General features: G+C 37.9%; 1 protein-coding gene and 1 non-coding gene across 3 annotated transcripts in view; one reads left to right on the forward strand and one right to left on the reverse strand.

The window, feature by feature from the left end:
• The window catches only part of gdap2 (ganglioside induced differentiation associated protein 2), a 69,372-nt gene that overhangs the window by 17,035 nt on the left and 38,239 nt on the right, over positions 1-14,098 (reverse strand). The window contains exon 14 of one of the 2 annotated variants that reach the window (XM_088352583.1): positions 7,438-8,320. The exons of the other annotated variant lie outside the window; for it this stretch is intronic. Coding sequence (XP_088208709.1) covers positions 8,288-8,320 — 33 coding nt within the window. The 3' untranslated portion in view covers positions 7,438-8,287. Of the gene's footprint in view, positions 1-7,437; positions 8,321-14,098 lie in introns of those variants that run through there. 2 annotated transcript variants of the gene reach the window in all.
• LOC148353382 (U2 spliceosomal RNA) lies at positions 267-450 on the forward strand. Its single transcript, XR_015852787.1, has one exon. It is a non-coding gene; the product is annotated as a U2 spliceosomal RNA (small nuclear RNA).

The raw sequence follows: 14,098 nt of genomic DNA on the forward strand, positions 1-14,098 counted from the left end.
GTCATATTGTCAAATATAAAAAAATTGTGAATATGCTTGATGGCTGTTTTGCTGCTGTTGGTGTCAGTGGATTTGTTCAGACCGAGGACAATCGACTTTGGCCTGGACGGATCTATTGACAATAACAAAGATGTTATATAATGAAATTGTGAATATGTTTGATTTTCGAGAAGGTTTGTTCAAACCTCACTTTGTGTTTGCTGTTAAAAACGTAATATTGGAATATAATATTGTGAATGTGCTTAATTGCTGTTGAGATTGTCATGATTGTTTTCTGTTTTTAGTGTCAATAAATTTGTTCAAACCAAAAAAATGAAATGCTGACTGATATTCCAGCATTATGCGTCACTATCTTTGATTTTTGCATTTCGGAGATGGAATATGAGCTTGCTCTGTCCACTCCACGCATCGGCCCGGTATTGCAGTACCTCCGGGAACGGTGCATTCGCAATGATCGCAGCAAGGCTTTAGGGCTAGGACCTTAGCTTGGCCTTTTGGCTAAGAGTAAGTGTCCCGGCTCCTAGGCTTTGTAGCGTATTATGAACTGACCGATAACGGATAATGGATAATGAATAACGAAGATAGATCAATAACCCTTACAAACCCCAACCCCGCTTGCTCTGTCCACTCCACGCATCGGTCCGGTATTGCAGTACCTCCGGGAACGGTGAATTCGCAATGGTCGCAGCAAGGCTTTAGGGCTAGGACCTTAGCTTGGCCTTTTGGCTGAGAGTAAATGTCCCGGCTCCTAGGCTTTGTAGCGTATTATGAACTGACCGATTACGGATAATGGATAATGAATAACGAAGATAGAACAATAACCCTTAAAAACCCCATTCCAATTGTGGAACCTACAGCTTAGTGATGGTTAAATCCGAACATGTGTCACAAGTATTACTGCGGGCGCGCGCGGTTTGTACCAAGGTGCGACTTATGTAAGAACAAAAGTGGCAAATCATCTAAAAAGTGGTGGGTGCGGCTTATAATCAGGTGCGCTCTATAGTCCAGAATTTATGGTAAATGACATTGCTGTTTTCCATCTGCCATCAGTATGTACCTGTATTTACTCATCTTCATTCATGCAATGTTTGCATTGCGTCGTCTGTTAAAAGCCACGTGAACTCTTCTTTCTACGATGCTTTTAATGTACGTTTACATTTTGTAGCGTCATAAATTTTGTTAGTTTGTTTGAATATTTCTTCTGGGGCTGAGGTTTTGGCTTGATTCCTAACTACTTCTCCATTTTTCTTGTGTTCTCTGTGCGTCTACTTTGGAAAATGATATGCAAATGCACGACCTTATAACGCTTGGGAGAGTCCGGAAGCACAAAGTTATTCGATGCAGGCTTCTGATTGGCTGCCAAGTTTGCAAATTGCCAAATGAACCGAAATATCCAAACCAAACGATTTCAAAATAGGAATAAAACAAACGTTTGATTTGTAAAAAACAAACAAAAAAAAATCCAAATTATTTTTTCTTGAAAAAGTTGTAGGACGTTTGTAAGTTGTACACCTGACGTAAAAGTTGCACGCCCCGGGCGTCCGGGCAAACGTAATTTCAGACACTGCTTTTGGTGCTGTATTCGATCCAAAGCATTTTGTTGACATGGTGGCTTTTTCAGAAACTCAAAATTTGCGCATGCATAATGTCGCTTAACGCTAAAGCTAAACTAGTTAAAATTATTTTTTTTGTGGTGTATTAATTTGCATGTATTTGGAAATTTCCAGTGTTTTTAATTGAGAAGACTGATGCTGGAAGCTTCCTTAGTGACGCTAACCTCTATTATTCTGTCATCACCAGTAACCCAAAGTTTCAATTTTAGCAAAAGTGAGTGAAATTGACTTCCAAGAAAAAATAGATAAATAACAGCAATTTTCTATCATTCACTCATTTGAAATTCTTTGAAAAAAGAGAATTGTATTGAAATACTTTAGATGGTAAAAATGGTTCCTGGTGTTTAATGAAATAATGTCCAACCGTCATGTTAAGGGCTGTAGAAAACCTTCTCGAGGGCCACAGCTGCCCGACGGGCCTCAACTTTGACAAAAGCAAGGATTGGGTTGCAATGGCGACAACGTTTTATGGAAAAGCATTACATTTGTGTTGTTAAAAACCTGAATAACTAATCACTTTTCTGAAAATATACAAGGTCGAGCCGGTTAATCTGCTCGGACAGAAACGTCAAAGAAAATACAATTTACCTTATTTGTGTAGTAGGTGGTGCAACCATTACGGCGAAATGTAGATTTGTAAATGTCCTCAGGCTAGGATATTCATCCGGAATCTATTGCTAAGAGATGATCATTGGTTGTCTTAACCAAGTTTGTTTCAATAGAGTGAATGCTCACTGAACAAATTCAAATAGATTATTTTCAGACATAAATTTATTCAGCTGCTGTGCGACAACCTTATCAAGTAATTTTGCAAAAAAATGGTAGATTTGACATTGGCCTATAATTACATAGGCGTTTTTAAGTCAAGGTTAGGTTGCTTAAGCATTTGTTTAGTGACAGCAGACTAAAAGGCTACCAGAATAATACTCAAGGTGAGTGATATATATTAATATTCAAAACCGAAGGTCCTAAAAACCCAAACAGATCCTTCATCAGTGAAGTCAGTAGCGATTATCAGGCAAGTAGTATGTTTGGCTCTGAAACCATGTGTGTAAGAATGTCAAGGGACAAATCATTAAAACTGGAAAACATTTCTGAAAAACCGCCGACACGGACATGATCTATAATTTCTTAATATTTAAGGTGAGACAAAGTTGCGGAATGTTTATTTAAAATTTATTCCCGGATGAGTTGAATCTCGTTATTAAAAATACAGTACTGTTAAGTCATTGGCAGAATAGGTCAAACTGTTAAGGTTAAGTTGCCGCCCAGTAAGTGTCGTCATAGTGTCCAACAAAAATTCTGAATTATTCTTATGTACAGCAACTATCCTAGAGAAATAAGAATCTTTAGCTGAAGCAAGACCTACTTTCCAACTCAGCAAGCTGTCACACCAGGCTTGTCAGAAAACATCAAGATTTGTAGTGTGCCCTTTTTGTTCAAGTTTCCTGCAACCTTGTTTGAGTGACCTGTTTTTTCAATTAACCAAGGCGTATGCTTTTTTTGGGTCAAGATGTATGCGTAAATAACATTATGCCAGGTTTCCAGTAGGGGTGGATGATACTGTGAATTTTGGTATTGATCTGATCCAAGTAATCCAACCTTAAATTGAAACAAATTTGTTCACGAAATCATGTTTGTGTCTCAAATTGCCCGTGTAATTCGCAAATATTCCTGAAAAGAAATAGTTAAAAAGATTTGGTCCGCTCCCGAATTGTCCCTGTGTGCCCTGCAATCGGCTGGCAACCAGTCTAGAGTGTCCCCTGCCCACTGCCCGAAGATAGCTGGGATGGGCTCCAGCACCCCCGCGACCCTACTGAGGATAAGCGGTGCAGATAATGGATGGATGGATGGTCCACTCCCAACCCAAAAGCAAGTGAAAACATAAATAGCTATGAAACACATCTTCCTGATCACTAAAAACACATTCACATAGTAATTAAACATAAAAAATACAGTATTATAATAATTAAAATAATATTAACGAAATAAAAAGCTATTTTTTTCTGAAAGTTGCAACCAACGAGTGCACCTGGTGCAGAGGAAAACACAGGGCAACTTGAAGGACTAGTCATGGAATGTGGGAGGAAACCAGAGTGCACGGGGAGAACATGCAATATCCACACAGTAAGGCTGGTGGCTGGATTTGAACCCATGACCTCAGAATTGTCGCTAACAACTCAGCTGCCGCACCATGTGTAAAATGCAATATTTCGTTTTTCATATTGGGATCAAATTTGACAAGGTACGAGGTAAGGCATCAAGATATTGTGACAAAACCTCAGCATGTGGCTTTTCAAAAGAGACCAAAACTGTCCATTTTCTCCAAACGGTCCAAGAACAGCATTTAATTTATTTTGGCTACGTTTTAGATTGGTATTTAAGGCGAATTTTACAGGATTGTAAGGGGTTGATATTTTAATGATGTCAAACTTGAGGAGGTATCCTAAATAGTCACATGGTGCATCATTCTCCACAGAATGCGTTGCATCCAACTTCATTCGTTCAGTCATTTTGTTACTAGGCTAATATAGATACACATGTGTTGCATTCATTAAAAGGTTTATGTAAGGCTTTTATTTTTTTGTGACTCCAGACAAATTTGTTTTTGTTGTTGTTTTTAGCCCAATATAGCTTTTTCAACATTTTGGGTTGCTGACCCCTGACCTGAACAAAACAGAAGCAGTTTTGTGACTATAACAAAAAATGCTGTGGAAAAACCTCTGGAGTCACCAAGTTCCACAACATTTGGGGTGCTGCTAGAGTTGACTTTTAGCAGCTTTTGTTCAAAGACTTTTGATGAGAAACTCTTGAATATAGAAGTAGAAAAAAACAAGGGGACAAATAGGCGCTTGGTTAGTAAACGTTAGGTGCATTGTGATGGTAAAAAGCAACATAAAATGTAATATTTAAATTGGCCTCAATGGAGTAGAGAAATTTTATGGTTCCACTAAAATGAATGGTTCCGTGCCTTAGGGAACTGTTGAATGAGAAGCGCTTCAAATGTGAATTCTTGAAAATAAAAATGTCCCCCCCACTCCCTTCAATACTGTGCATAAACTTGTAATGATTCAAATTAAAGGACACTGAGTATTGTTTGACAATGAGATGTCACTCTTGTGTAGTGCAATTGAAAAACAGAGCAACAAATTACAAGGATGAATACAACACTACAGAGACTGAAAATTACCCTACTAAGCAATTTTTCCATTTTTGGGGGCCCAGCCTTTCACATGTTTTTTAGATTTTGGGTGTACTCTTATCAGCAAGATGTCAGACAATAATGTCAGCTTCCTCTAGTTGCGCCTGATGTTTGTGTGGTGCCTTAAGTCAAGCATGGCGTTGGGAATGTCATGGTTTGGGGCTCGATGAGTGCAACTAGAGTTGGGGAGTTGCATTTATTTAATATTTAAAAAACAGCAAAATTTTAGTGCCTTAAATCTGTGCTGTGTATCAAAATTATGACTAACTTAAGGGGGTAAGGGTTCAAAATTCAATGGTCATGACATTTCCAAGAAAAAAACAGTATCAGATCGGTATTGATCTATAGTACTCCGTATTTACTTGGATGAATCGGCTCAGTACTAAAACTCCCAGTATTACCCACTCTATTTGAGAGGAATCTTTTTAATTTAGTAAATCTACTGTTGTTATTACTTTGTGCGCTAAATTATTCCACTTCTTTATTTATGCAGATCAATAATTTTAGTGTCCCCTTATAGTTGAGAATTCTTGCTTCACCGATGCAACATACATGCCTTGATCCAGTGAAGAAATCAGTGAATGGAGTTTATATTTACAAACAAAAAAACTGAATAGTTATGGTGTTTTTTTCGTGCACATACTACGAAGATGCTGAATTTCTCCTCATGTAGATATTTTCTCTACTGTATATGCTCGCATGAAAGTAAAATTTACAACTATAAAATAAAACACTTAAATTAGGGAGCCAGGTGATGTGCGCATATTTGGTTGTGTGTCACCAGTAGCGAAAGGCAGGCAGTGTGTAAGGAGTGGTGTGGCTCATACATTACATTTAAACTAACGGAAAATCAAGCAGATGTCAACACAGAGTTTACAGTAACAAAATAGTTTACAATAATAATGCCAGAGCCTATGTACCATATCAGCATAAATATACAACTCAAAATGTGTCTCCCTCCCGCAGTTACTTGAGCAAGTTGAGGATCAGTTTGTCTGGCATTTTTCTCCCAAATAATGGCTTCAAAACAAGGTGCAAGCAAAGTTCTTTTGTAAAAATGTCACAAAACTGGAGTTTTGGCGTGTTTAGTTTTTTGTGTGGGTTTTCATCATAAAGTTTCTTAACAGGCAACATAGATTGTTTAATGTGCTTCCATATTAAAGATTATTTTGCAACGTACAGCCAAAACAGAGTGTTTGTGTGACACCTTGACCGTAAACTGTAGATGAGACTGTGTCCGTTATATCCTGGACTCAATTACGACAAGTCACAGTATTGACCTGGCTTCGCATGTGCCATGTTTGTCTCTGCATATCTAAATAATGTAATACAAAACTGAATTATGGAGCAATTACCATTTTATCTCTGAGCCAGATGTACTCATGAGACGAGCCAAATATGGACCATGAGCCATTAGTTCCCTACCCCTGTCTTAGCATATAGACACATACAAAACACAAACAAATCAGGGATTTATAAAATAGTTTGGGTAACATCTGGATTCTGGATGATAAATGGTTGTCAGCAAAACGACCTACAGTAGGCGGTTTGCTCTAAGAGTGGTGTCTGGCTTTGACGACATCCAGTGGGCATATTCAAAACTACAGGTCATTGTTTCACATGATGTGGCTAATTTTTGGGTGTGCTTCCGATAGGATTGTCTTGCCGGCCAGATTAAATCTTCCAGTGGTTTGAAGCCCAGATACAAAATGGATATAGAGTGTCTCTGCTAAGTATTTGTTTGAAAGCTCTCAAGATTGCACAAGCCAGGAAATATGAAGGTTTAAATACCTTCACAGATTGGTGTACACATTTTAATATATTCATTTTATGATGTGGCTATTTTAAGGCCGTTTCAGGAGGTTGGCTTCTACATGGATATATGTGGTGATTTGTAACTAGATAGTTACTTTGAGAGTAATGCGCTGCTTTCTGGTGTCAGTTATCTGGTGGCTAGCTGACACGGGCTGTGTGACTCAAATCCTCCTCTCACTTCCTTAACTCAAAAATAAACAGACAAATACTACAAAAACACTTAAAACTTTTTGGTCAGCTTGTCAAGATAACAGTCCAGAAGCACACACAAAAATACAAAATAATACATAGCAAGCCGCAGCTAAGGGGGTCTGCAGGGTAGAAAAATCTTGTTTTTCTACATTGGGGACCCTTCCCCCACGTCATTCTTTGTCTGGCAAAAAGGTTACATGAAAATAAGAACGCAACAAACCGGTCTTGGTGCTTTGTATAAATATCATTCTGACATGCTATGAAGGTATTCCTAATAATTTAAAATGAGTTGATTATTTCAAAATCGGGGTTATTGATCAATACGTTCAATGATAAAAAAAAAAAAATCAAACCACATTATTCATCTTTTCTTTGGATTGATAAAACATTACTATTATTAATATCAATAGAATTCAAAATAGATTATTCAAAGCTAAAATTAAATATGCTGTAAGGATTGCTTAATTTAGAATACAATGAGACAGTATTTTTGGGACAAATTCTGGTGGGGAATCTAGAGCTAGCAGTGCTCTACTATGTAACCACTGAATTAGATCCTAAATAAATATGGTTTTAAGCAATTCTCCTCACACAAACAAGAAAAATACAAACTAATACAAAGCAAATAATTTTATTCAAAGTATAAACAGGTTGAAATAAAACATGATATCATTTTAAAGACTTAAAATACATGTCAAAAAAGGTGATTTGGCAGGTAATCATTTTTGCACTATTACAGCTGAAAAAGAAAATCATCTACGCTACTCATTGATTATATTCACAATTTCACATTCTGGAGAAACAAAGAATTCTTATGACTTTTGGTAAACAACCAGAGAAACAAACAAATCATTAGACTACAGTCTGAAGTTATGTAAGTAACGTTAAAGTCAAATGACTACTTCGATTTAGACTATAAAATGATGATGGGAATGTATTCAAGTGTTGTGTTTTGTTTTTTTGATTTGCTAAGAAACACATTTTCCCAATTCCATTTGAAAAACCTTGCTTGTGTGCGCGTGTGTGAAACTAGTAAAGAAAGTGAGCAAAAAAAGTAACATCGTCAATGGTAAACTAAACACATCTTCCTTTCATAAGTAAACTCTGAAGCAGAGAGTGAGCTTTGTGATGTAACTGGGATTGTGCTTCAAACTTTAAAAACGGTGTTGCCCCAAAACGAAGTACCTAAATTAGCATAATAAGGTTTCAATCTTTTTTTCGAATAGATGCATGAACATTCCTGACATCATATTTGGCAATCTGAAAAATTCCTTGCAAGCTTAATCTATAAGATTATTTTTATATCATTTGATGTCCTGCACGGTGACAACTTTCAGTCATGATGGGAGCATGGAAACAACTTGAAGATTGGTTGCAGCAAGTATATGTAAATTGTCTCCACGACACAGGTCGTCCTCCATAAAATGTGTGGACATGGCTTCTAATCGGATTAAGACTTTTGCTGTCAGAGGCCGGTAGAATGGGAACGCCTGTTTACCTGGTGTGGACACAGAAGAAACAGAGTTTGTTGAGCCTCACACAAGATTGAAGAACTGGGGGGTATTGCCCAAAAAGAAGATAAAGAATTAAGCCGGGATATGTTTATTATTTTGGCTGAATTTACCCTCCAATCGGTTGCATGAAAGACAAATTTAGCTGGGAACTAAATTCACTCTTAGCCCGTGGGCCAAAACTGGCCCGCCCAGAGTTGGTTAGTTATGAGGTACATTTACTTCGTACATTTAATTTAGTAAGTTTTGGGACATTTTTTATTTCTAGGAGTATTTTTAAATCACTATACTTTTTACTTCAGTATATTATATATATATATATATATATATATATATATATATATATACATGGAAGATCTCCCGGCCTTACTGTGCGGAGTTTGTATGTTGTCCCCGTGCCTGGGTGGGTTTCCTCTGGGCACTCCGGTTTCCTCCCACATTCCAAAGACATGCATTTCAGGTGGATTGGCCGGTCCAAATTGTCCCTAGGTGTGACTGAGCGAGTAAGTTGTCTGTCCCCGTGTGCCCTGCAATTGGCTGGCAACCAGTTCAGAGTGTCCCCTGCCCACTGCCCGATGATTGCTGGGATGGGATCCAGCACCCCGCGACCCTACTGAGGATAAGCGGTGCAGCTGATGAGATATAAGGAAGATAGTGGACTCTTGCTCTGCTACATTAAGCAACATTGCTACATTAACTGTTACTTAAATCCCCTCCACGTAAGTAAGCCTCTGTCGGTCTCTGCAAAAGAGCATTATTTATTTATTTTCTTTCATTTGTCTTTTATTCATAAATCCCTGTGTTATCCTACTTAAAATTTAAGTCACGGAAGGGCTATTTGAGGCAATGTGAAAAATACGAAAAAAAAAGAGAACCTATGTGTCTTTGCAAACATTTAAAGAAGATTTAGCTCCTTTCTATAACAGATATGAAATCTAACAGCAGAATCTTTATATTCAGGTAAACAATTTCATATAAATACAAATATAAAGAAAGGACCTGCAAATAATTACATAAATTATTTAAATTTGTGTTTTATTGCATTTTTTTTTCACTTTCCAGTCTTAAATAAACTGTAGTGGAAATAAATTATTATTATTATCATTATTTGTACAAATGCATAGTTGATAAACACTGCAAGAGGTTACACCTTTACGAAGGAAAAAATGATTAAAAAAAAAAAACCTTAACTATTGTTATAATCAAACTTGAATCATCATTTACTTGTGAGCCCCTGAAAAGAACCCATCCCTGGAGTTGAGGCACTAGTCCGGCCCCCATGAGAATGTTTTTTTTTCTACCATGTGGCCCCAGAGCTAAAATAAGTTTGACGGCCCGGCTTTACAGCTAGTCCCCAACAAGGCTAATATTATCACCAGAGGTACTTTCTTGATCTGTTGCATTACTTAATTTATGTTGCATTAAAACTTTACATTGAGAATATGAGGAAAAATAGAAAGAAAGTACTGTATGTACAAAATAGGTAAAATGAGCAGAATTTGAACTCATATTGATTGCTCCGAAGCCAAGTGCATTCAATCTTTCAATCTTAGAGACTGCTGATCTTTTGCTTTCTGCTTTACTTATTTTAATTTACCGGTATATCATTTGCATGTTTTATCAGAGGATCTTTGTCTAAATTGGTTAAAATAGAATTGTAAATAGTTAATTTTTGCATTTTGTCATTAATTTATAGCACTTAAGAGTTAAGATCTTTATCTTATTGTTTGCCATTTTCAGAAATGTGTTATTGTTCGACTTTAAATTTGTTTAATGTGTAAAAAATATAAATTGTTTTGTATTTTACAATTTATTTTTTCTGATCTGTGAATATTTTAATCTATATTACATTATTTATTACCAAGTAATTTGGTGTATAATGTTTTATTATTATTGATAATATATAATTAAAAAGAACATAAATCTCAGGAGTTGTTTGGAAGCCGAGCTAAAATAACAGGTTATCTAAATAGAGCTGTCCTCTTGGGTGTGACCAGTAGGGGGTGGTGACGCTTCACATAACAACACCAGAGTCACAAACCACCAGAGTAGGAGAGTCACCGTAATTTTTACGGATATTTGAAAAACATTTCTTCATGTATTGCGTAGTGTATAGAGTCAGACTGCCAAGAAACATAATGGCAACAATTTCTAGCATTTTCAAGCACTTCACCCAAAATGCAAGCATTTGCCTGGCCCTTGAAATACAACATCAAAATTCAAGCAGTTTCAATGATTTCAAGCACTTGTACGAACCCTGCGTGCAACCGATTAAGCTGCAATGCATTTGCCAGACTAGATCAAGCTTCGGTTATGAAGTTAGTCCGTATTTCTTTATGGCATTTTCGCGTAATACAACTCAAGTTTAAGAAAATATTGATAATAATATGAAGTTTAAAATACGTGAAGCTGGAATGTGTTGAATTTCTCAGTGGCCTTCAGCAACGACACACTGTGATGTGACCCACTTTACATTTGGTCTTTATCAGTGGAAATTTCCATTGGAAATAGACTTTCAAGATCAGCTGCTGTTCTCTCACAGTAGTTTGCTTACCAAGTTTTTTATAAAATTAATAGCGCAACCTGGTCCTCTCATCTACCACAACTTTTACTGAGATTTTAAGTGAACTATTAGTATTCCTCTCAATTGATAGCTCCCAGAGTTGCAGCTTTAATGATACAATGTGAATATCTGACCACAAAATGTCAGTGTTGTGTAGTGCAGGGGTCAACATAGTGCCCTCTAAGGACACTAGGATGCCTACGGACCTGTCCTGAAAATAGCTTACCAGTGCTTGGTCTTCGGGATTTTCTGTTAAATTATTTTATTAGTGGTTAACTGAGTCTATTAAACCCTACTTCCAATAATTGTCTTGGTAATAAAATGTTAACAACACAGTAATGACATAAATGGTTATTATACAAATGGATAAGCATCATAAGTAACAAAGAGTCATAGAGCGATATAGCTACAAGCTTAATGTAGCTAGCTGATAGCTAGCCGGTGGCTATGTTTTAATCTCAAACAGTTTTACCTGTTTGCCCTCTGTATAAATTATATATACATACGTATATATATATATATATATATATATATATATATATATATATATGTATATATGTATATATATATATATATGTATACAGTAAGACCTCGGTTATCGCCATTAATGGGGACCAAAACCACCCGCGACAAGTAAAAATCCGCAAAGTAGCGGCGCACCTTAAAAAAAAAAAAAATACATTTTTTTTTTAAAATTATTTTTTTAGACCCGGTTAATGGGGACCAAAACCACCCGCAAAAAGTGAAAATCTGCGAAGCCCCTTCAAAAAAAAGAAAAGAAAAATCTCATCTCATTATCTGCACCGCTTATCCTTATTAGGGTCGCGGGGCGGCTGGAACCCATCCCAGCCATCTCCGGGCAATGGGCAAGGGACACCCTGAACTGGTTGCCAGCCAATCGCAGCTGCAAATCACATTAGTTCTCGCAGCTAGCTGCGTTCTTCATCGATGCACGAGCCGAGTGATTCACCGCTAAGAGTCGTACAGCTGGGCGATTTTACGTCCGCCCGGGACGATCGGAGACAAATTCACGACAGGGTTTATACTGGCGCCGCACCGTGGAGGCCGTTCGGTCACTCCCGCGAGCAAGCCCCTAACCCGCGGCGCGGGCACTTTCGGGCGCGATACGCACGACACCGACACAGTTACGGGGGTCCCGCGCACATCCGCCGCGCTACTGGGGTCGTCGCACGAGCGGGCTCCCGTCAGTTACGGGGGTAGCCCGATCACGCCCGCCGCCTTTTCTCACATCGCGCCGTGTGACGCCGCGTCCGCCGAACTAGCTCCGTCTACATACATTTATATATATACATTTATATATATATATATACACACATATATATATATATATACATACATACATGTACATATACATACATATATACATACATGTACATATATACATACATATATATATATATATATATATATACATACATGTACATATATACATACATACATGTACATATATACTGTAAATATATAAATGTGTACATACATACATACATCAGTGTCTGAAATAACGTCTGCCCGGACGCCCGGGGCGTGCATCTTTTACGTCGGGCGTACAACTTACACAACGTCTCTGCCCGGATGAACGACAACTTTTCGTTTTTAATTTTTTCAAATCAAACGTGTGCTTTTTATTAAAATTTCGAAATCTTCGTTCGGTTTGGAAATTTTGGTTCGTTTGGCAATTTGCATACTCTGCAGCCAATGAGAAGCCTGCATCGAATAACTTCGTGCTTCCGGACATTCCCCGAGCTTTATAAGGTCGCGCATTTGCATATCATTTTCCAAAGTAGACGCAAAAAGAACACAAGAAAAATGGATAAATGATAAGAATGAACAATCAAATGAAGGTAACAAAATGTATGGCTCCACAAAACGTTAGCATACATTAAAGTCAAGTCAAGTCATTTTTATTTGTATAGCCCTTAATCACAAAGAGTCTCAAAGGGCTTCACAGGTTATTACACAGACTATTTTTTCAGACTATTATTAACCCATCCCCTGATCTGGAACCAACATGAGGGCAAGGAAAAACTCAAAAAACCTCAACATGAGGAAAATGAAGAAACCTTGAAAAGGGACCGCACATGTGGTATCCCCCTTCTAGGATTACCAGACAGCAAAGGATGTTGCAATCACAAATAATACAGAGATATTGTCCACGAAAAGTATAGTATAGTGTAGTATGCTATAGCGTAGAAGTGAGTCTTAAGCTTAGATTTAAACATTTCCACTGAGGTTGCAGATCGGATCTCAGGAGGAAGAGCATTCCACAGCACCGGTGCCCGGATGGAGAACGCTCTCGAACCAGCGGAACACTTCTTGGCTCTTAGGATCACCAGAAGACCGGCGCTCTCAGAACGAAGGCTTCGGACCGGAACATAGGGGGAAATCAGATCTGAAAGATATGAGGGAGCAAGTCCATGTATGATTTTGTATAATACTAAGAAAACCTTGAAATCACATCTTAGGCTAACAGGGAGCCAATGCAGGTTAGCCAAAATCAGCGTGATGTGATCAGACTTTTTTGTCCTAGTTAAAAGCCTCGCTGCGGCATTTTGTACCAGCTGAAAACTCTTGATTCTGGACTTCGGGAGACCGGAGAGTAGTGCATTACATTAATCGAGACGGGAGGTAACAAACGCGTGAATTATGATCTCCGCATCCGACCGAGACAGCATAGGACGAATTGTAGCAATGTTGCGAAGATGGAAGAAAGCGGTTCGAGTAATTTTCTTCACATGTGTTTGAAAGGACAGATCGGGGTCAAATATGACACCTAAATTTTTAACTGAGTCACTCTGTGTGATGTGACATTTGTCAATGTTCACAGCAGTTTTTGAGATAAGTCACGGTATTTAGATGGACCAAACACTAACATTTCGGTCTTTTCAGAGTTAAGACGCAAGAAATTGAGTGACATCCACTCTTTTATCTCAGTGAGGCAGGCTTCCAAATTTCCACTATTTAGTGTGGCAGATTCCTCCAACGGAAGATATAGTTGAGTGTCATCTGCGTAGCAGTGGAAACTGATATTATACTTGCGAATAATATCACCTAATGGAAGAATGAAATGCTAAAAAGAAGGGGGCCAAGCACTGAACCCTGCGGAACACCACAGGTAACACTTAAGAGCTCAGATGTCATTTCGCCATATTTAACACAGTGCGTCCTATGTGAGAGGTGGGAT

Source organism: Urocampus carinirostris, chromosome 14 (genome assembly GCF_059441175.1).
Source record: "Urocampus carinirostris isolate Australia breed hairy pipefish chromosome 14, RoL_Ucar_1.0, whole genome shotgun sequence".
Lineage (NCBI taxonomy): Eukaryota > Metazoa > Chordata > Actinopteri > Syngnathiformes > Syngnathidae > Urocampus > Urocampus carinirostris.